Below are 23132 nucleotides of genomic sequence, written 5' to 3' on the forward strand. Positions count from 1 at the left end.
AATACACTGGGCATTTTTAAAGATGGTACAATTAGCTTGCTACTGTAACCTGCAAATGATGCATATTTTCTACTCATGTTATATCAATCACACATTATGATCTGATACTATTTGCACACGAAAATGCAGTTTGAAAAATCAGAACAGCTCGAAATTTCCTAAGTGTAGAGAAGCTACTGTATATCACCGAGGGTCATAATAATGCTTACTCAAAAGCTAAACAAATACATTCGAAAAAGTGTACAACAGGTTGCCCTTATTTTAAAATTAGTTTTAAAAATGTAATATACTGTATAGCTCTTTGTGGCTTAATAAGTGGTCTCTACTTAAACATGTTTGCAAATATTTTTTAAAAATGAGTACAGAAATCTCACCGATCAGTGTAAGTTTCAGTAGGGAGGAATTTAACTGTTACGCTAGGAAGGGTTTTTGTATACAAAAGTTAAGTGAGTATTGAGGTGTAAGGAGAACGTACTGTAATTCATTATCTAAGGATAATTAGGCGACCTCAGAATTTAATATCGTCACCTGTTTTTCATAATTCATAATAAAAATATACCGTTTGTGCTTTTTTTACCTGGAAGTTTGTTTTGAGGATGTAATCAACTACTGTAGTTGGCGTGCTTGGAAGAAACTGGCACTGTAGGCGCTTACTGATAACTAAAAAATAAACTTCCAGTTTTTATTTGAACACGGCGGTAGACAGAAAATTAGCGCCGCCTAAAAACATCAATATACTCCAGAAATAGTGATTTGTTTTCGGATAATCGCCTTGAATGGATCGCACGCATAAACAATTTCTTCGAGAGCACAGATTGGAGCTTTCCAATCAGCTCGTATTAATTGACACCACCATAGTTCAGTACTTGTATCAAGAAAATATTTTAACAGAAAGCCATGTGGAGGAAATAAGATCCCGGGTAACAAACAAGCAGAAAACACTCGCATTGCTGGAGATTCTCCCCACCAGAGGACCAAGGGCGTTTGAAACATTTCTGGAGTCTCTGAAGGAAGAGTTTCCGTGGGTGAGAGAGAAATTGCTTCAGGATTTAGAGAATGCGACTAGTGAAGTAAATTCAACAGGTAAGACTGGTGCCATGATATAAACTCCACATTAACACGTATGTGAAGTCTTGTTAGTTATACAGTATGTGTGGTAAACATACCGACGTACAAGCAAAAGCAAAATGCTCGATCAATAGTGGGCGGATGTGTTTCGTTGCAGAGCAGTAGTCCAACGGTGCAACTTTTGTAGCTGTCTTACATCACCACCTTCTTAAATCATTACCCTTTATTTAATCAACGTTGCAGAAAAGATTCCGTTAATCCGTTCAGAGGTCAGTTGAAATGAATACGTTCCAAGGCCATAAAGAAAGCATCGCCGATGTATACCAAATATATTTCAAAGTTGTCAAAACCAGTTTTCTTCGATATGATTGTTTCATTTTTGTTTTCATATTTATATTTTGTCTTTAATTTGTTTTATCATTTTAAATGTCCTTTTTTCCCTCTTTGCTTTCGTTCCTGGTACAAAACCACATTCCTTTTAAATGAAGGAACTGAACATCCGTCGATTCTCTCGCTGAGATGATCTGCACTTTTGCACATTGTCGTGCGGGAGGTTTTGGCGATGCAACTCGGTTCCTTCTGTAGGGATGTCTTAACAAAATTGCGGATTTAACTGAACTCGGTTGATACTAAGGTATTCTTAGACATTTTAAAAATCCAAAGGTCAAGGTTATGGTTACCGCAATTACTACAACAAGATGTATTGGTCATTGTCTTTATACAATAACCCAATATCTTAATTAAATGAACCCAATTTTTAGTGAACACTGGGGAACTTAAATTCCTTGTGTACTATTTTTAAATACCCCTTTTATGCGTGTAGTTTACAAAATTGACAGGTTTTAATTTAAGTACATATATATTTCCTAATTATACAAGACTCGTTACACAGTAGGCTATTGACTTTCTGATCATGTTGAATTTACTCAGGAACTTATAAAGTTTAACAAGGGGCATAACCATTTTTTGCTGTTTTATCTAACGTCTGACTGCTTTTAGTAGAGCTGTGTGTAGATGTATCATTAATATATTTTGTTGTTAAATTGGAACAGTGATTTAGAGTGGTGGTGTCCTTGATAGTTCCTCGACAGGGGAACGCTTTTGTTTGTGTCCTGTCAGTGGTGATTCATGCCATTTCCAGTAAACAAGTTTCGGTGCCAACCATGGAACGGGCTGCTCTTCAGCAGTGGTTTTGTTTGTTTGGCCATAACCTAAATGGCACTGTCCCAGTGATCGAAAAGGACTGTGAAAAACGTAAACAGCTGGCTCCCACTACCGCTGGCAACAGCCATTACGTTTTAAGGGAGGAAGTGGAGCTTGGGGTGGTGTGACCGAAAGGATTCAGGGTCTTGTGCGCACAGAGTTTTTCATAAATTAGGTCAGAGTTCTGGAAGAAAAAAGTAGAGCAGTCACAATCCCTTGAGTGCTGTCCTTGTTAAACGAAGAACTGCAGTATACATTGACCAGGTGTTGGCAGCATGATATCGCTTACCCCTGACCCCTGTAACATCCTTTTTATAAAGGGAATACTTCTATAAATAACAAATGGTATTAAAACAATTAACAAGTAAATTAATGGGGGCTCAGAGAACGACCTCCTAAAAGAAGATTGAATAAGTGGGTGCTTTGGCTTAAATTTGGATCCCTTCATGACATGCATGTCCACGAAGCAGAGAAATGTATACTTTATTACACTTCCAAAGTAGTGTACTATCTTTAAAAATAACTTTTTTTAGTTCGACTATTCTTTTCCGGTTCATGTTTTCGGTCCGTTTTTAGAGACGGAAGATATTCCATCTTAATGATCTCGCATTTTTTGCATGTGAGATTTTGTGATTATACTTAAATGTAGGCGTCGTTATCATTGAGTGTATTTTTAAAAAAAAACGCACTATGCCTGGTTGAACACCATGATGCCAAAATTTCTCGCCTGAATGTAGTTCGTGTCACTATTCCCTAAGCAGCAGTACATGATGAGCAGGGCACTGCCAGGTTTAGGGTTGGGTGAATTCTGGAAGTGCTTTCTCGCATTTCCGGCAAACAGGGATTCTTGGGTCTTGCCCCTGACTAAATGTGGAGATGCACCACAGTCCACAGATCACTACTACTCTACTTGATAGAATTAGTGTGACTCTCCTGTCAGACGCTGTAGGATTGTACTGTCAACACAGGGGCTGACAGGTGACTCTGCAGGTGGGTGTATCAGTGTCCATGTGGCTCATTCATTCTCTCTCTCGCAGTTCCTGGTCTGAGGGAGAGACAGTGCAGGGGTCACTTCTGCAGAGATTTAGGAACTACTATGATATTCTACTGCAAATTGTTTGTAATTTGTTTTCTTTGTTTACACCCAGGCTGCTTGTTCTGAAGAACTTTTGGTACCATTACCTTTCTGACAATCGACGTGAGCAGAATGGTGCCTTACCAAGACTTAGTAGTTTCAGAGAATGTTATAAATTTTTAAATAAATGTAAAAAAATAAGTTTATTAGATATGGCCTGTAATGTGAACCCTCATTTTTGTCCCAGTTGCCAAACCAGTAGTTATTTCAAAGATACGCTTTATTGTGAAAATGTTCTTTCTTTTGACCCGGATTGATTTTTGAAATGACCTGTTTACTAGGTTATGGAAGTCAGGAACAAGCTACCCATACTTGTTTTAAAGCTGATCCTTGGATCAATTAACTACCAACTAGTAACTGCCAAACACGTTAAATAGTCCAAATGGCAATTGTAACCTTTCTTATATTTTTATGTTTTTGATGGCTAATTCTGTATTTTTATTCAATGGAATAGGATCCATGTATCACAATATGCTGTTTTGTTTCAAAGAGCACATATAAGCCTACAGCTAGATGGAAATAATATGGAGAATGTTGGAATATACTGAGGTGTAGTCTATCTGAAATTCACTATTATTTTCCAAGTATACATTTATGATGGGATATATGAAAAAATAAGCTGAGATACTGTAGGTAGGTTAGGTTCCTTTTTCAGGCCATAATGGGGGGCAGGGGTCACCATTTTTCTCAACCATCCGACACTGGAGATGGAGGTGATGTGGTCAGCATCACAGTCCGGCCGGCCTGTTAACCCCAGAAGGATTAACCCCCACTACTCATTTGGAAAGCAGGCTGAGTGAACCTGGGTGCTGGCTGGAAGGAATTAGAGCAATCTCCATCGCTTGCCCCTCCCTGGGATTGAACCTGGGACCTTATGGTCAGGAGTTAGACACCCTTGCCGTCTGAGCTACCACGGCTCCAGCTGAGGTACTGTAGCTATTTAAACTGAACATGTTTAATTGAAAGACAAGCAGAATGTGCAGCTACACAGTTCTTTTAATGTGCATACAGTACATTTAGTAAGAGGCTTGTATTACCAGTTTCATATCTGCATCAGTTCACCTTTAGTGCTCATCTGGGTTTACTGCCTTTTTTTCTGAATCCATTAGGCTGTTCAGAGCTGCAGGCCACATTGCCAAAATTAGTTTCAAAGTAGAAATGTTTTCTTCTCTTATACAACAAATGTGATGCACATTGTAGACACTTGGAATACTAATGCATTGTACTTTGAGCCCCTGTCTTATTTAGTACTTTTCATGCATTTGCAGTTGTACGAAATTCTGTTTTGCTCTTGGAATGGAAGACTTCTACAGTATCATAAACCTGATTGTAACAAATTGCTGTCACATTGCACCTCAATTACCAACCACCTCTAACAAAGCCCCTCATATCAGATCACACTGTACCTGTAAGAATGATGGACATTAATGTGCCTAGATATTGTTTGTTTTTTGCTGATTAACAAGTTAAATTTAGACTTTTTAAGGCATAATCTCAGCACAATCCTACTTCCTTGTTCCATGCAAGCTCTTTTTAATTTGGAGCACTGCTATCAAGGTCAGATGCATGAACTGTATCCGCCTTTCTAGGAAAAATACCCAGTAATTAAAGCCAGTTGTCGACTGTTTTCCACCACTAAAGTGCAGAGCTTTTTATTGACTTATTCCATGCAGGCGGATAAATGAAAAAAAAATTCTGGGAAGTCTGTTTCCAAGTGACTCATTTGTGCTAATAAATTCTGCTTTATCCTCTACAAAACATATTTAAAGATCAGATTTTTTAATTTCAAACATTAGTATTGTTCAGCACTAAATCTAGCTATTCTTAGACATTTTCTACAACTCTGCTTTAGTTCACAGTACACATACAAGGGTACGTTCGTCGGATTTTTTAGTTGTTTTCATGTCATTTAAAGTTCCCAGCATACTATTTTTTAATGACGTTAATGCTAGTACAGTCCGTCTAGTTGCTTCCATCAGTGGTCAGTGATACCCTGTTATAAATTTGAACCTGTAAATTTCCAGTTTGGTTAGCACTGCTGCCTTACAGCGCTGGGGCCTTGGGTTAAATTCCTGGGGTGCTTTTACTTGAAGTGTCTGTGTTCTCTCCATGTCTGCATGGGTTTCCTCCCACAGTCTAACGACATACTGTACCAGTAGGCTAATTGGCTTCTGGGAAGACTGGCCCTGGTGTAAGTATGTGCGAGTCTGTGTCTGCCTGGCCTGTGATGGACTGGGTTCCCATCCAAAGTGTATCCTTCCTAGTGCTCGTTGCTTGCCAGGATAGGCTTTAGCTCCCTGTGACCCTGCACTGTATATAGTGGTTAGAAAATGGATGGATTTATACTATTTTGGAGGTGGCAGTCTGGTACGAGGAATTTCTTTAATTGTTTTTTTCTTTTTTGGGAGAATTTGCTGGGAAAAAAATCTTACCCTATTGATTTAATTTATTCCTGTTCTTTGATAATCAAAACCCAGTGTTTTTTTTTGGCAGCTGCCTTCCCAGGACCTGTAAATTGGTTCTAATCTACCTCCATATTTTACACTGCAGCTCAAAAGCTCCAGAAGCACCCCATACGACCTGCAGGGAGATCTTTAACCAGAGCAGTTTAGTTGTGCTCTCTTGGACAAGCCTTGTGTCCCGAGATGATCCCTCAGAAACAGGTCTCCTTCCATGAGGATTTTGTACAGTAATCTCGGATACTCCTATTAACGAGCCTGTGTCATAACTGTGGTTCTGGAGTTTTGGTGTTGCTGTGTAACTAACATTAAGCATGGAGATCTTTTTTCTAGTTTATTAAGGTGAAATATTTTTCTTATTATTTCCAAATTTGTAACTGACTATACAGAATGGAAAAGCAATTTTTCATTTTCTTTATTGCAGAAGGGACACTTTGTTTCTAGAATAAGAGCCAAGGAGACATGGTCAGAAAGATTAAAAATAGTTTTTGACAAATAATAAACACGATATTTAGAATTTATTTAGATTTAGAAACTAAAATGTTTCGTTTTTCTGTGTGGACTTACTGTAGGCAGTAAATGAACTGGACCTTTGAGAAAGCTACACAGATCTAAGACTTGAAAAAGCATTGAAAACAATGGTTAACCGGACAGAAGAGTCTTTGCCAGTGACAGTTGCAAAGAAAATTATTGGCTTTGCAAAGAAAATAGTGGACTTATTTTATGCATCCTGTGCAGACAGTTTGACAGAACAAAAAGTCATTGTTTGCCTTTCTGTGTGATCAACAGCATTTATATCATATTAATTTATCGTTCTCCTTTGAAAGTGAGCCTTCAAATGCCAGATTAAAGAAAGTGTACTGTACGTAAGTTGTATCTAAATTAACTCTACCCAGGTTTCTTTCAAAATCTGGCTGGAGGAGATCTTTTGATTAATTACCTACTAACAACCAAATGGGCTAGATGGGTAGAGTGGTCTTTTTTTGCTTATGACGGTTCTTAAGTTCATAAATAACTGGATATCTGACACATTTTAAAGGGTGTAACTAGACTGAGGATAATAACTTTCGGCCAGTCATGTCAGAAGTGCAGAAAAGGATCATTTTTTAGAGATAAAAGCTGTAGCTAAAGACAGCATTTATGGTGCAACCACAGAGACTTTTAAGGGGGAGAGCATTCTGCTGACACACAAAATGTGAAAAGCTCGAAAAGGGCTTTTTTTTTACCAGAGAAAGGTTGGAGTGAGCAATTATCGGGAGTGTAGAGAGAATTTAATGTAAGATGGCTGCAAGTGACGTTTTTTTTTTAACTTCTTCAACAGTTTCATATTTTCGTTTACACTGTTGGTGAATGAACACTCAGATGTTATTGGCATTTTGAAATTCACACAGAAAATACCTGCTACAATTAAATAGGCAGGTTTAATTTTGCACAGATGAGGTTTGCTGTAGAGCTGCTTTAAGTGATTTGATTTATGCAGTCTCCCAAGGCTGCCTTTAGAGAACACAAATCATGTCAAAGTGGTCAGCTGGGATTGGAGAGCAAATGGGTAGGAACTCCCAAGTGAAAAAGAACGAGTTGATGTACAGTATATGCAGAATTTATTGCCACTGGCAATTGGTTAGTAAAAAGCTTTTTTTTCTTTTCATACATACAGTTTTCATTTTCTCCTGTATGTTTCTGGAGCTTCTATTTTCTTAAAAAATAAGAATTTCTAGGAAGGGCCACAGCATTACCTAAGCAAAGCAGACGCTGTTCCTCCTACTGAAGGGCTTTTATTGCATGCTACAAGCCAAAATTTATGGCAGCCTGTGGTCATTATTTTTATTATGTTTTTGATCTTTGAGAAGACTTCCTGTCAGAAGAAACTGTGAAAGTATTACTTTTTGCTTTTTCAATACTTACATAAAGATCAGCTTCTTTGCTCGGTACAGCAGTCAAGTGTGTCAGTTTGTAGTTAAAGAGACTGTGAAATTTAAAAAAATAACTGCTGGCTTGCAAGGAAATAGCTTTTTTTTTTCTTTAAAGCTGAGCAAAGTTCAGAGAAACAAAATTGAACCAGGCCACCTTGTTAAATAAGATTAATATCGATAATTAGCTATAAAACCGAGTCAGAGCTGAATGTTTGTATTTGCTTTATTGGTGAACTGTTGGTTGCTCTAGTTTTACTCCAGTGGTTTTATTGCTGTCTGCTTTCCAGGAATCTTGGCAGGAGGAGACTTCCTGCCTGGGATATTAAACATGATATATTTCAGTAGAGGCTGGGGTGAGGCACGAACATCACAAGAATGGAAACTTTTACATTTAGATCCCTTCGTGCTGGATTCTATTTTTAGGAAAAGCTGTTTTCTTTCCTGCAGTTTGAAAAACTGGCACGGGGAAAACTCTGGGTGTATGAGATTTCTTTTTCACATAACTTTAATCCTTAACTTCAGACAGAGGTTTCCTTTTGGTTGTGGATCAATTTCATAACTACTGTGCACATCTACTGTAAACAATGCTATACTTTGGATTGTACTGTATGTTAGGAAAGTGTTTTCTAAAAAGAAAAATCCCAGTGTTTTAAAACGGTGCCACTCTTCTCTCTTTCAAGGGTAAGGGTTTACTTTTTAAGGGTGCCTTTTATATCGCTGGTCGAGCAGCTGTGGCAGTCTGTATCCGGAGTGTGAGTGCTGTAAATCCTATTTCCAGTGACCGTCAGAAGGATTTGTGTTTGTTCTCGCCTTTTTTCTCAGGCTGATCTAGGGGCGGTATTGGGTTGTATTATACATGCTTTTATTCCATATTAAAACAAGTTTAATTTAAAGAGATTCCTTTATACTTTGGTGTTGAAAGGGAGTGGAATGTAGAGGTTTTTGCCTAATGAAGTAGACATGTCAGAATAACTTGCTCCTCAGCCTGCCTGTTATGCTTTTTCACGTCATGTGTATCTTTCTGAAACAGTCATTTCTATTAATGCGTTTATTGGAAAAAGTGACAACGGTGACACTGTGCTTTAGTGAGACACTGCCAAGCTGCGTTTCAAGGCATTTGCATTGAAGTCCTTAAAATGTAAACCATTGAAATCCTGAGCTCCAGAAAGTGTCAATTTATAATGTAAATTCAATTTTCTAACAATTGAACATTCTAAAATGAAAAATTGTTGCCAATTGGAAATAACTACTATGAAGTAAGTTTTAAAAACAGCCCATTGCACAAGTTTTTTTATAATTCCTCAATATTTAACATTAATGATCTCATATTGGTCTTATTCTCTGAATTCTCTCAGTTAATTGGCAGAGCTAGCAATATTGATGTTGGCCTCTCATTTGGCATTGGTACAAACTCTTGTTTTGTCTGAAATTTCATTTTCTATCAGTAGCTACCAGGAAAACTGCCATCAGCTCCAGATGTTTGCTTCTTTTTAGGGTTATTGAATCAAATACAAATAAGCACAATAAACCTCCAATTTAAATGTAATCTGAATTTCTAAAAACTCACCTGGACACAGTGGCTGCACCAGTTTTTTGTAAAAGATTACAGACGTTTAGACAATTTGTTGTAGAAGGCAACATCCTTTTGCTTAAAAGTTTTGTACAAAACAAATTGGAGGATTCATGGTGTTGAAAGGAGAAGCAGGAAGTAGTATCTGAGTAAAGAAGAACTGCAGCTTAATGTAGGTTTGAACAGTTTTGAATTGGAAAATTATGGATCTGTTGCTTTTGTTTTCCTTCTATAAGAACGTAGGAATGATTACCAATGCCAAGAAAGCCCTTGGCCCATCTTGCTTGTTTGGTTTGACTGAATAACCTAGGAATTCTACTTTGCCCATTCGTAAAGATTGACGTGGGGGTCAGCTTCTTGAAGATGTCTGCTGATGTGCCGTGCCCATGCAGCGGGTATAGAGGTAAACAGAAGTGATTAACTCTTGGTTTTGGACTGAAAGGGTCTGAAATAAAACAAATAATGTCTGTAGTGTGGGGTCAATCCTATAATGTGAACAAGGGCCTCTAGTTTGGTTAAATGGGTGAGAAATCCCAGTTATATGGTTTCCAGCCATGCTTTGGAACAAAAGAAAGGCTGTGGAAGAGAAGATGTCATTTTGTTCATCTTGACCATTTGGTTACTAGTATACTTTAGTGATCTAAGCACTAGTATACTTTTGTGAAGTCTTCTGAGTTCATCAGTGCCTTTCAGGACTTTTAAGTACCTGAATCAAGTCCCCATGTAATCCTTTGTGTTTCAGGCTAAAAATATTCAATTCCCTTAATCTGTCCGAGTCTGACATTCCCTTCAGGCCAGGAATAGCTCTGGTGTCCAGGAATAAGTACTAGTGTAAGGCAATGCCTTTAAAAGACTGTTTATATAATATATAGAGCCTGTTATTGATTTAAGGTGGTACCCAAGGTGTCCTGGTTTGGCCTTTTCTTCTGCTACCACTTTAGTTTGTTCTTTGGTATGAAAGGGAAAGCAAGCCTATCCTTTGTTAACCTCCAAGTTGAATACTTTAATGTTGAAGGGTTAAGGCATTGCGTTTGAAGGTATTATGTCCATGACAAAAACAACTTTCCGTTCTTTAGAAAACATACTTCTACGCTATGTACGAATGAGGCTGAGAAATATAAATCATTTTAAAGATGAAGAAGGAGCAAAAGTGTTGCTATTTCTTAATCTGATTGCTGAATTGCCTAATCTAAATCACAAGCTAAGAAAGAGAGCAACAACAATTTTATTAGCTTTAATGCAGATCTCTGCTTAACCACTTGAAGATTAACGAGCATCTGTTATTTTTTGGAAATGGTTCTGCAGTAATAATGGTTAAGGTCCACAGAATGTGAAATTGTATTCTGCTGGTTAGCCGCAAGGATACACACTAAACTTTGGAATGTGAGATCTAGGAATGAAATACTTGGCTTAGAAAAAACGAGCTGTGTGTTAGGGCCAGGAGATGGAGGATGTTAAAAAGATGGGTTAAAAGCTACAGTAGATAAGTTGACACTTTTCCAGGGTGTTTGAGAAGGAATAGTTTTACTCTTCTTGCCTTATCATTAATTTTTGAAACTTCAGTACTCGTGTACCTTGTGTTGTGGTAATCCTCCGCACCTCTTAAAGCAGTTCTGGTGCACCAAAACATAAGCCAGGGTTAATGGGTTATTTGTTTATTTCTTATGAAACATGATTAATGCCAGATTTTTCTCATATGAAGAGGACAATTACACAAGACATAATGCAAGAAATCACATTTCAAAATGCTGGAGATGAGGAAGGTAACCCCAGGACAAATTGGGCCCTCATTATTTGAGCACATAATTTGGTATAATGTTCTGTTGTCCATGGTACATTCGACATCAGATATCTCTCCAGAAACCATGAGAGGAAATATTACATTGAAAGATAACAAAGCAAAAAGAAGAACTTGTTTCTTGATGGTGAAAGTGAAGTGATTGAAATGCATTATTTTCCAACAGTATCAAAGGTCCCATAGTTTCTATATTGATTTAACAAGAAGGCACTAGATCAATTTTCTTCTAGAGTCAATGTTGCCTCAAAGCCAAGAATCAGTATATAAATATCAGATTGTGATCAATGGGTGGGCAGAAATAGCTGATGCTGTTGTGAGAAATGAAATAAACTTTGCCAAAGTGTGTTTAGTGTAGGACCCAAGAAGCTAATAATATACAAGAAGCACATCTACAACATGCCCTTATAAAGGAGTGTCCTGAATGTTTGAAATCCTTGTTTATGGAGATCATTTTTGAGCTGGTGACATATTTACGTATGTACATTTCACAATATCCATTAGCAACTTGCTCAGAGTGGGTACTACTGTATAAGTGTTTCAGTGCTAACCTACTCACGTAATTTGTGTCGGTATAAAGGTGATAATTAATAGCAACCGAATATTTGCCCCATCTGGGCTGATGCTGATCGTTTTCCTAAAAACACATATCAGTTGACATTATCAGCTTGACAATGTACTGATTGACCTTAGTTTAATGCTGAAGAACATTTGTTTTTTAAATCACAGACATTGTGCAAAGATTAACCCAGTTGCCCCAGCCTTGGTCGTGGTTTTCTGTGTCTGCTGGTTGTCAGTCCAGCTGAGCTCTAAATTAACAGTTCAATCTGATGACTCAATTGACTTCCTTGCTTGTTTAGACTTTTATTTAATTTGTTTCTTCAAGTCGGTTCTGAGGGTTAAAAAATATCCAACTCTAAGGGGGATACTGTTCCCAACAAATTCAGCAGACAGAACTTTCCTCAGCTTGTTCATCGGCTTGTTGTGATTTCTGACTTACAGCTCTTACCAATTGAGAAACTGATGAACAGACACGGGTCCAGTTTGTAACATTTCAGGGAGCACACCTGCATGAGTGCCATCCTGAAACTCGGAGGCCCATTTGACTGTTTTCAACTCAAATTTGTAGTTTACAATACAGTACATCCACAACAGAAAATGTAAAACATTTATAGTGCTTAGAACTGGCAAAAAGTAGAAGACCCAGGGGTTAGGAACTACTAGAATATACATAAGATAACAGAAGTTTTGAGTTTTGAAAGAGCACCTGTTTGTTGTGAAGATTTATATTGTACTGGCTGAACAGTACAAGCTTAATGCTTAATGCAATACAGCAGAGGCTCTTCTATATTGAATGGCTGAGAACAGCAATCATGTTCTGTGGTATCGTAGCTTATTTCTGCAGAGAATCTGTCAGTGTGGAGGATTCCAGGAAAATGGGCTTACTGGGATACTGTTCACAGAGGATCAGTCAAGGATATAACTCGCATGCTCTCTGTACAGTTTTTACCTGTAATTGTACAGGCCACAACAGAGGTGTTCAAGCTGTTTTTTTCCTCTCGGTTCAAGGAAGACGAGTGGCATGATCTTTATTGTTTCCAAGAAATAGTTTGAGTTCTGTATATCATTTCCATCTTCTTCCTTAGCATAGTCATAGCAGTATTGAGTTTCTTTGGCTAAAATTGAGTTATACAATAAGTGCATTTCAAAGTGAATGTAATGCATAGAATGTTTTACTTTGGTAATATTAATACTTCCAGCCAATTTACCCTTTTTATATGGTTCAGTGCATTCTTTAAATAGACCTTGCCAGGAAAAGTAGAACACAGAGTTTTGATTTTTCGAGAATCCTGCTTTGGCACTGGGATTGACTAGTCACATGGTCTAATACAATGTGTTCAATATGTTTTTCTATGTCTGTAATTCATGATACAGTAATTTTCAATGTTTTCATCGCTGTGTTATGTTTCTAGGGACCACTATACTTCTTTACAATGAACAAATGTTTGGTAATCTGTTGCAGTTCAAAATAAAATCTTTAAGATTTCACACAAGTGAAATTAAGTTTTAAGGTCCCAAAACCTGTTCTTTTGAAATTCAGTCTTTCTCAAGCCTTTCGGATGTCTGCCTATTCCCTTGTGAGCAATAAGCAAAGGAACAGATTGCTCTTCTGTAAAGAATGTTGTGCTTTCATTCTTGTTAAATTGTAACTCTCAGAGACTTAACACATAAAAAACAAAAGTAGTTTGCAAGCTCTTTTAGCTAACCGAACCATAACAAAGTCTGCAATACATTTGACATCTCAAACTAAATATCTGTGTCAGCATTTGCCAGAAATCCACATGTGTTTTAAGCAATCTTCTGGGTCTGTATACCTTGTGGTGTGGAGTCCTTAAGATGTCATGCAATTATTGTGGTTCCCTGATGTCTCGGCTGGTTCAGGATATGGCTGGCAGTTATTGATTCCCCAGGCCACAGTGCACATCTGACCAGGTGCTGATGGGGTTGGGCGAGGTTGACCACAGTGTCCCCAGAACGACCTACCTAACTGCTTATCCATCCCTTTTTTAACTGCTTCAGTCAGTACAGAGTTGCTGGGGAGCCAGAGGCTATCCTGGCAGGCAGTGGGTGTAAGGCAGGATACAGCCTGGATGTGACGCTAGTCCATCGCAGGGACGACAAATGCAGACACATACACACTCACGCCAGGGCCAATATTCAGTGAAAAACAAGCTATTGCAAAAGGTTGTTTTTTTTTATAATTCATTAATATTTAACATTCGTGATCTTGTTCTTTTTCTTTGAATTCATCCATCCGTTTTCTAACCACTTAATCCAGTTCAGGGTTGCTTGGCAGCTGAGGCCTGTCCCTGTAAGCACTGGGTGCAAGGTGGAATACACCCTGGATGGGATACTAGTCCATCGCAGGACACACACTCCCACCAGGGCCAATTTTCCAGAAGCCCTTTAACCTACCAGTATGTCTTTGGGCTGTGGGAGGAAACCAGGGCACCCTGAGGAAATCCACACAGACCCAGGGAGAACATACAAACTCCAAGGCCCCAGTGCTTTGAGGCAGTAATTCCAACTGTTTTGCCACCTATGAACCACTTCTGTTAACGTTAATTTGCCACATTTCAGGATATGAAACAATATGGAAATCTATCCCACAGAAAACCTCTTTTTTTTGTTCAGAAAATGATAGCATTAACAACCTCGGCAAATTAAATTAGGTTGCTTTCAGATTTTCATTTAGTACACAGTAAAAATAAACTACTCTCTGTTGTTCAAAACTGTAGTACCACTCAGGAGGGCATTGGCAGGGATTCAGCTGTTAGTTGCCACCTCTGTGTGGTAATTTCATATAACGAGATTCATTATTGCTAATTTCTTTCTACTTCTTCAAAAGTCTTTTAGGAATATGCAGTAAAAATGCACATGGCCTTAGCTTGACTTTTTTTTTAAGTAAAAAGAATTCCTAGAAAAAAAAACCAAGATTTTTTCCCCCCTTGCTGTTTCTTGGAAACCTCAATCCTTTCCTTTATAGAATTGTAAAGCATTCAGTTGCTTCCGTACTCCTTTTATTTACAATGTAGCTCTTTGTCTGTTTTATGATGTCTTGTATTGCTTTGAACACACAAAAAATTAACATGTCCTTAATCTGTAGCTTGTGTTTAAACAGCCAAGGTCCAGTGGTATCCAGGAAGTAATTTGGAAATAGCCAATGAAAATGTTTCTATGTTTGAAAAAATGTTAAGTTTTGTAGTACAGTACATGGGTTGTTAGAGTACAAATGGACTTAATAGCTTAATGTGTGCTGGAAACAGAAAACTGTGAAGTGTTTTTAAGCTGGAGTTTAACAGGTTGTGATGGTTGTTTTAAAAAAAACTTTAAAAAAGTGTTCTTGAATTAAAATGCTAATTACACTCTGCATAATTGTGCTTGTTTTGTTTTTTACATTGTAAATAGGATTGGAATAACAAGCAGTGAATATAATAATTTTGTTTAGCTTTATACAAGAAGTAAATGTGTATTTCCATGCAAACAGTCACACAACCTTTATTGTTTACTGCTGCCCTATTTAATTCACAGTACAGTGCACTTTCAGTGCAATTACTGTCTCGGTCTCTAATAACATTTCTCAGAATACTGTGACAGTCACTGACTTCTGAATATTACAATCTTCAGTTGCAATTCAGGACTATGATGTAATATTAAGAGCATATTGGCAATTGATAAAATTAATGCTTTAAAAACGGGGATGACCTAAATTTCTTTAGTGTATTTCTTTATAAGAATTAATCTTGCCTAAGCTTCTCTTAGGAACATTAAAGCTACATTCAATCTAAAGGCTTCATTTGTAGCAAAATCAAATTTAAAATGCAAAGGAACAAGTAATAGGTTTATTCCATGCTGAAAAAAAGAAGAAAGAGAACACAACGTTTCAGCCGTGGAGCCTTCTTCAGGTGTGAGAGAGATAGGGCAGTAGGCAAAGGTAAAGTAGCGGGAGAACAAAGGTTGGGAGGGAGGAGGAGTGAGAGGCAGGAGCAGGGGACAGAAAGAGAGGCCAATCAAGAGGTGTGAAGTCAGAATGGGTGCAGAGAGGTGTGAAATGAAACTTCCAATGAATGGAGAAAATTTAAAAGAACAGTAGTCTGTCGTTAAGGGAAGGGAGAAGGTGTGATCCTAGCTGCAGAATAATTTTAGTTTCGGTGGTCTTTCTGATGTATGAGTTCGGAAAACCGTCTTTGAGAACACAGACGGAGAGATTAGAGTGGTCGTGGCCGTCAGAGGTGAAATGAGAAACAATGGGCTTGGAGAGATCTTTAATCTTTACAGCCCTGACGTGTTCTCTGAAACGGTCTCCGAGTCTCCTTCCTGTTTCCCCAATGTAGATGGCTGGGCATTTACTGCAAGAGATACAGTAAATAGGGTTGCTGGAGGTACAAGATGCTGTCTGGGTGATCCGGAATTGTCCTGAGGGGCCTTGAATGAGTGTGGTGGTGGCTGTGTATTTGCAGGTGATACAGCGAGCTCTGTTGCAAGGGAAAGTGCCTGGTGTGGATGGTTGTTGAGGGCGGTCAAGGGAGCTGTGAACAAGGAGGTTACGCAGATTAGGTGGTCGGCGATATGAGATAATAGGGCGATCAGAAAAGAGGGCCCCAATGGAGGGATCATCCTGTAGGATGGAAAAGTTGTGGTTAATGGTCCTGGGGATAGGAAGTGTGTTAGGGTGGTAAGGAAGCACCAAAGGAATGCGGTTGTTACGGCGGGAGTTCCTGATCGGGTTGATGGTCTGGGGGGTGTTTTTGGCTCGGGCAAGGGCCCTGTCAATCACACTGCTGGGGTATCCTCTGTTGATGAAAAATGAGTACATTTCGAGGGCTTGGTTCTCGAAGTCGATGTCGTCGCTGCATAATCGTCGTAACCTAAGGAACTGTGAAAAAGGAAGAGAGTTTTTAGTATGGTTGGGGTGAAATGAGCTGTACAGGAGGTATGTCATGCTCCAACGATCAGCTTGAGTTCTTCCTGCACCATTTCACCAACTTCCACCTGTCCCTCAAATATACGATTAACATATCTTCCACTACTCTTCCGTTTCTAGACATCCACTTGTCTATCAACTACCCCCGACTGTCCACTTCAGTTTATTACAAACCCACGGATTCACACAGCTACCTCCTGTACAGCTCATTTCACCCCAACCATACTAAAAACTCTCTTCCTTTTTCACAGTTCCTTAGGTTACGACGATTATGCAGCGACGACATCGACTTCGAGAACCAAGCCCTCGAAATGTACTCATTTTTCATCAACAGAGGATACCCCAGCAGTGTGATTGACAGGGCCCTTGCCCGAGCCAAAAACACCCCCCAGACCATCAACCCGATCAGGAACTCCCGCCGTAACAACCGCATTCCTTTGGTGCTTCCTTACCACCCTAACACACTTCCAATCCCCAGGACCATTAACCACAACTTTTCCATCCTACAGGATGATCCCTCCATTGGGGCCCTCTTTTCTGATCGCCCTATCATCTCATATCGCCGACCACCTAATCTGCGTAACCTCCTTGTTCACAGCTCCCTTGACCGCCCTCAACAACCATCCACACCAGGCACTTTCCCTTGCAACAGAGCTCGCTGTATCACCTGCAAATACACAGCCACCACCACACTCATTCAAGGCCCCTCAGGACAATTCCGGATCACCCAGACAGCATCTTGTACCTCCAGCAACCCTATTTACTGTATCTCTTGCAGTAAATGCCCAGCCATCTACATTGGAGAAACGGGAAGGAGACTCGGAGACCGTTTCAGAGAACACGTCAGGGCTGTAAAGATTAAAGATCTCTCCAAGCCCATTGTTTCTCATTTCACCTCTGACGGCCACGACCACTCTAATCTCTCCGTCTGTGTTCTCAAAGACGGTTTTCCGAACTCATACATCAGAAAGACCACCGAAACTAAAATTATTCTGCAGCTAGGATCACACCTTCTCCCTTCCCTTAACGACAGACTACTGTTCTTTTAAATTTTCTCCATTCATTGGAAGTTTCATTTCACACCTCTCTGCACCCATTCTGACTTCACACCTCTTGATTGGCCTCTCTTTCTGTCCCCTGCTCCTGCCTCTCACTCCTCCTCCCTCCCAACCTTTGTTCTCCCGCTACTTTACCTTTGCCTACTGCTCTGTCTCTCTCACACCTGAAGAAGGCTCCATGGCTGAAACGTTGTGTTCTCTTTCTTCTTTTTTTCAGCATGGAATAAACCTATTACTTGTTCCTTTGCAGCCTACGCATGCTGACGCAGCTACCCACCTCAAATTTAAAATGTTGGTTTCACTTTTCCTTTGTCTATTTAAGTTGGGAATCCTCTTAATGTGACGTTTCCTAAATGTGTGTTTTCGCCTGGTAGGATATACATTTAATTTCCCTGGGACCTTACGTTCTATTTTACCAGTCTGCAAACCAGAAAGCATTTTCCTGGTTCTTCAGTTTTTCATGCATATCACAAAGCACTAAAGTGTGCCAACAGCATAGGTCTGTGGATGTTAGTCATAATTTAGGCCTTTGGAAGATGCACTGATCTAGTATAGTACAAAAACAAATGCTGAATTTCTGTTGATCTTGTTTGTACTAGCCTATAAGCAACACAATTACAGAAGTGACTTGAAAATACGTGCTGTATTTTGTTGCATGCCGAGATTAGAATATTATATATGGGGATTGGTCAATTTGTCAAAACGTCAAAATAACAGAAGTTTTTATTTTGATGTTGTTATTGTAATATGACAATTTGAACAACAGTTATCAGTTATAACCGCACCAAATTCCCAGGAATATTTTAGTTATCGGGAATATGACTTCCTTTTTGTAGCAGGCACACTTGACATTTGTTTTGAACCGGCTTCACATGAGTGAAGTGATGATGCTGATTACGATCTGTCATCAGCTGAACCGCCCCGCAGGGGGAAAGTGAAAGATAGCAGAGTGTGTGGCCACTGCCGTTGGAAGCTGTTCAAGCTTGGATCGCTGTGAAGCATGCTTCGCAGCAGGTTGCAGATGCTGTCTTGTGGAATCCTGTCCTGTTCCTGTTGTACAGCCTGTGTACTGGTCTCTGAGCCCCAGATGTCACATGCTGTCCCAGCTCCTCCCACTGATTCGATAAGGACTCCGTAGCCTGGGGACGTGTGTTATCCAGCTGGAATATTGTCACATCAGGATAAACCCACAGAAGGGGCAGCAAATGAGACCCCTGAAATTGCTCAGCACAATAGTTATGTTGCTGTTGATCACTCACTACACAGGGAGTTCTATAGCAGCTACAGTAGGTAGCTAGACTAGACCAGAACACTTGGATCTCCCTTTCAATTTGTCTTTTGTACAGAAGAATTAGTGCATTGCCCTAATTGTGCCCTACTTGATGACATAAATAAAGGCAGTTTTTAGAATCTTTGATTTACTAAAGAAGACTTGGCTCCATTGCCAGTGAATCCACCTGAGGTGACTCGGCACAGCCTCCAGTATACTGATGGGTACAAAGGCAATTTTCTTGTGAAAATCGCTGGGCATGTTGTTTTTTTTTTCTTTCTTGATTTTCACCAGGTTTGACATTCAACAGTTTAAATCATGTCATCACCTGTGCCCAATCTGCTTTCTTGCTGACGGGGGTGACTTATTGCTTGTGGAACTATCAGAATCACTCATGTACATCCCGTCCAGTTATGAATGATGAAATGCGATCACCCTGGTTCTGGAAACGCAGTCAGAGCTAGGTCCTAGATATCTAGGTTCTAGCTCACACCTTGTTTCACCCAGATGAATCTGGTACAGTGTGGAATGACGCGGACCTCCGGGAATGTGGTATTTCAGTTACACCACAGTAAAATCACTTCCATAGAAGGTTTCCAAACAATGGAAGACAATATTAGGTTCCTTTAAGGTGTAAAAAAATGGAATAAGAGCTTATAGAAGGAGGAGCACTCAGTTTTTTGTCTTTTGTTTCTACACTCAAAGAAGAGTGTAAGCAAAACGATATACTGTAAGACGTTTTTGTGCAAACAGTAAATGCAAACAGGAAACAGACTGTTGCTTCTGAAGACTCGTAGAAAAGATAAAGGTTAAAAAAATTATTTGTGAAATCATAAAATATTGCATAAACTGTTCTCAGACATATACTAAATAGTGTAAAACTTTAAAATAATTCCCTGTAAATATCAATATTTTAATTTTTTTAAAAGAAAACATAATTAAGAAAATCAAATGGGGGAAAAAAATGGAAGAAGAGAAGCTGAGACCACTGAAAAGGATTGGGAATTATAGAGTTCCACTATCTGCTAAAAGCAGGATTATCAGGTGGCTAAGTGGTGCAAAATTAATGCTGTGTTTCTTCATCGCTGCTGTAGACTGTTGGTGTAATGAAGTGTTCTTTAGGTGTGCCACACCTCACTCCTATAGAAGCTGTTCGTAAATGCCTGAGTCTGGTTCAGCTTTCTTCCCTCTGTCTTTTTACCTGTGGGTAGTACTTGTGTCTGCTTTACTAATGAATGTACAGGAGTGGTTTGACATTACAGTATGTCAAATTAAGTCTAAATAATTTGAACAAAAATGTTTAGAACCTTGTTTGATTAATTGTGTATGTGAAATATTTTTGAAACCGTGTTTAATATAAGTTTATATATTAACAAGAGACACTGTGGCACAGTCGTTAGCAGTGCTGGGGCCCTTGGTACAATTCCGAACCTGGGGAGCAGTCCGTGTGGAGTTTGTATGTTCTCCCTGTGTCTGTGTGAGTTTCCTCCTGGTGCTCTGGTTTTCTCTTGCAGTCCAAAGACATACAAGTAGGTTAACCAGCTTCTAGAAAAACTGGCCCTTTTGTGAGTGTGTGTCTGTGTCTGCCCTGCGATGGTCTGGTGCCTTGTCCGGGCTGTCCCCTGCCTTGCACCTGTTGATTGCTGGGATAGGCTTGCCCCCCTCCATGACCCTGAACTGGATGAAGTGGTTAGAAAGTGGATGAATATATGTTAATTATTATCCGCATCATGCATTAATCAAAGCTGTTGTTCTTCTCAAAGTGATTTTCTGTGTTTTCCTTACAGAACCACTTCTGCAAATTTCAGAAGAAATGCTGAACAGTGTGCCTTCTGACAAGCAGCTGAACAAACTCGTCGGAAGGCTGGGACCAGAATGGGAAACTCTTCTTCTGGATCTTGGTTTGTCCAGCAATGACATTTACCGCTGCAAAGCCAACCACTGTCTCAATGTGCAGAGCCAGGCCTTAGCAGCTTTTGTGTTGTGGAAGCAAAGGTTTGGGAAGCAGGCAACTGTGAGGTGCCTTCATAACAGTCTGCTGACAGTGGAAATAGACACCTCTGTCGTAGATGACATATTCCAGTAAAAGAGCAGCATCACTGATTGGATTAATGTGCTGGAATTCTAAGTCTAAAAACAGAGCTGTTGACAACACACTCCAGTGTCAGCTTTCCTGGAAACAGGACATTTGGCCTTTTGTATGTTTCTAAATGAGTAACTGTCTTCATCTGCCTCTTCAAGAACTATCGATTTTGATGCCATCCCAGACTAGAGACAGCGTTGTAAAGAGAAACAGCATTTAAAGTCGTGGTGCACATTGTACACAAGAAGGTTACACTGAAATGTACTTAGTTACCTTGTGGTTAAAGTGAGTTTCAAGTGTGTTTTTACAACATATGTTTATATATACATGTTTTTAAAAATATATTTCTAATTCTGTCTGATTTATTTAATGTTTTCACATTCCTATTTAATTATTAAGTTTTGCACAGACCGCTCGCTGTCATTAATTTATCAAATTGAGTGAAATGCATTTTACACAAAGTACATTTTGTGATGTATTGCACTTCCACAAAATCTTCACCTGCAGGAATTTAAATTTAAATAATTACATACATGCAATAGGTTTTGCAACTACTGCAAGACCTGAATTAGACTACATACAACTGAAAAACTGTAAAGTGCAGTGCGCAGTTCGTCTCATCACTGTTTTTAGTACTCTTAGTGAAAAACTTTAATTTTCCTTGTTCAAAGAAACCATTTATTTTGGAAGCACCTTTGTTGCACTGGCTTCCATAGAGCTCTGTCTTCCTCAAATCCTTTTAATCTTGCAAAAGAGGTTTCTCACTTGAATAGTAAAGCTATGTCATACACCCACTTAAATGAGGTTACCTTGAAGTTCTTAATGGAAACTTGTCTTGCAGAATTTAGGCAGCAAAATGGCACAGTGGTTAGCATTGCTGTCTTGTAGTGCTGAGGTCCTGGGTTCAATTCCTGGGGTGTTTGTGTGGGTTTTCTCTGGGTGCTCCGGTTTTCTCCCACAGTCCAAAGACATACTGGTACAGTAGGTTAACTGGCTTCAGGGAAATTTGGCCCTGATGTCAGCCTGTGTGTGATTGTCCCTGTCTGCGATTGACTGCTGTCCCATCCAGGGTGTACCCTGCCTTGTGTCCGTTGTTTGCCTGGATAGGCTCCGCGACCCTGTACTACATAAACAACTAACAGAAGAATGGATGGAATTAAGTACAGTTAAGAAGCAGATCGAATTACTATAAGTGGCACAGACTTGGAATTCTGAGCCCCAAACACTACGTGTATCAATTATAAGTGTAGAGACATTGCTGACATTTAGTTCTTTTAAATATTTTAAATGAACATATTAAAGACGGTCCTTGGAGTACCAAGTGTTGTTTGGTACTGATGTTGTGTGTTTCATCTTCATTGCATCCTGGTGAGCTATTTGACAGATACAAGCCTATGCCCACATCTTGGCAGATAATGTACCAAGCTGCATGGGGCAGTGAGGCTCTTGGCACGGACCCTTACTGGAAAGAACACCCTGTTCCTGGATGTATTTTGTGTATTCAAAACTCGTAACCATGAGATAAGAAAGACTCCTGAGCCAAACCTTGTTGCAACACACTGGAAAGCCAGGGGTGATCGTGGAATGTCCATGTGCACTGTACCCAATTGCACTTAAAATGTCATGCAGTTTTCTTTTTTTCCCCATTTTGAAGAGCTATGCACTGTGTGTGCAGAATGATATAATGGATTCTGTTTCACAAAACAATGTGAGCATGTATATTTCTTTATAAATAATCCCTGAGAAATAATATTCTTCGTACACGGGTAGAATATACAAAGGCTCTTATCAACAATGTGTGGACGGTTGAGTCTATGTTGAAATACTTTATAATATATAATATGTAATTATGGACAAGGAAATGGAAGAAGATAAGTTTTTACGTAGATCTACTCGGTTCCTGGAATAGTTCTATTTTCTGAAGTAAGTAAAAGCTGAGTATCTAAAATGAAAATCTGTTGTGGCATAAATTTCACCCATTATTACAAAAAAAATGTTTTCTGGGGGTACCTCAAATGGGTGAGTAACGGTTTCCTGGAGTTTTATAAATGTATTTAATATCCTGGGATGTGCAGTACATGTGATTCAGATGG

At 39.2% G+C, this 23132-nt stretch overlaps 1 protein-coding gene across 1 annotated transcript; it reads left to right on the forward strand.

Moving 5' to 3' along the window:
- Positions 1 to 413: 413 nt before the first annotated feature.
- On the forward strand, positions 414 to 21834 carry cradd (CARD and death domain containing adaptor protein). The gene is made up of 2 exons (XM_088923878.1): positions 414 to 1083; positions 20744 to 21834. Exons 1-2 carry the CDS (start codon positions 777 to 779, stop codon positions 21040 to 21042), a joined length of 606 nt encoding a protein of 201 aa, XP_088780004.1. The 5' UTR covers positions 414 to 776; the 3' UTR covers positions 21043 to 21834.
- The last annotated feature ends 1298 nt before the right edge of the window (positions 21835 to 23132 follow it).

Source organism: Atractosteus spatula, chromosome 8 (genome assembly GCF_055471065.1).
Source record: "Atractosteus spatula isolate fAtrSpa1 chromosome 8, fAtrSpa1.hap1, whole genome shotgun sequence".
NCBI lineage: Eukaryota > Metazoa > Chordata > Actinopteri > Semionotiformes > Lepisosteidae > Atractosteus > Atractosteus spatula.

Bases quoted from the DNA above. Each gene is read 5' to 3' on its own strand.
- cradd (XM_088923878.1), top strand. From the start codon at position 777: ATGGATCGCACGCATAAACAATTTCTTCGAGAGCACAGATTGGAGCTT. The intron at 1,084-20,743 runs GTAAGACTGGTG...TTTTCCTTACAG, and splicing joins TAGTGAAGTAAATTCAACAG to AACCACTTCTGCAAATTTCA.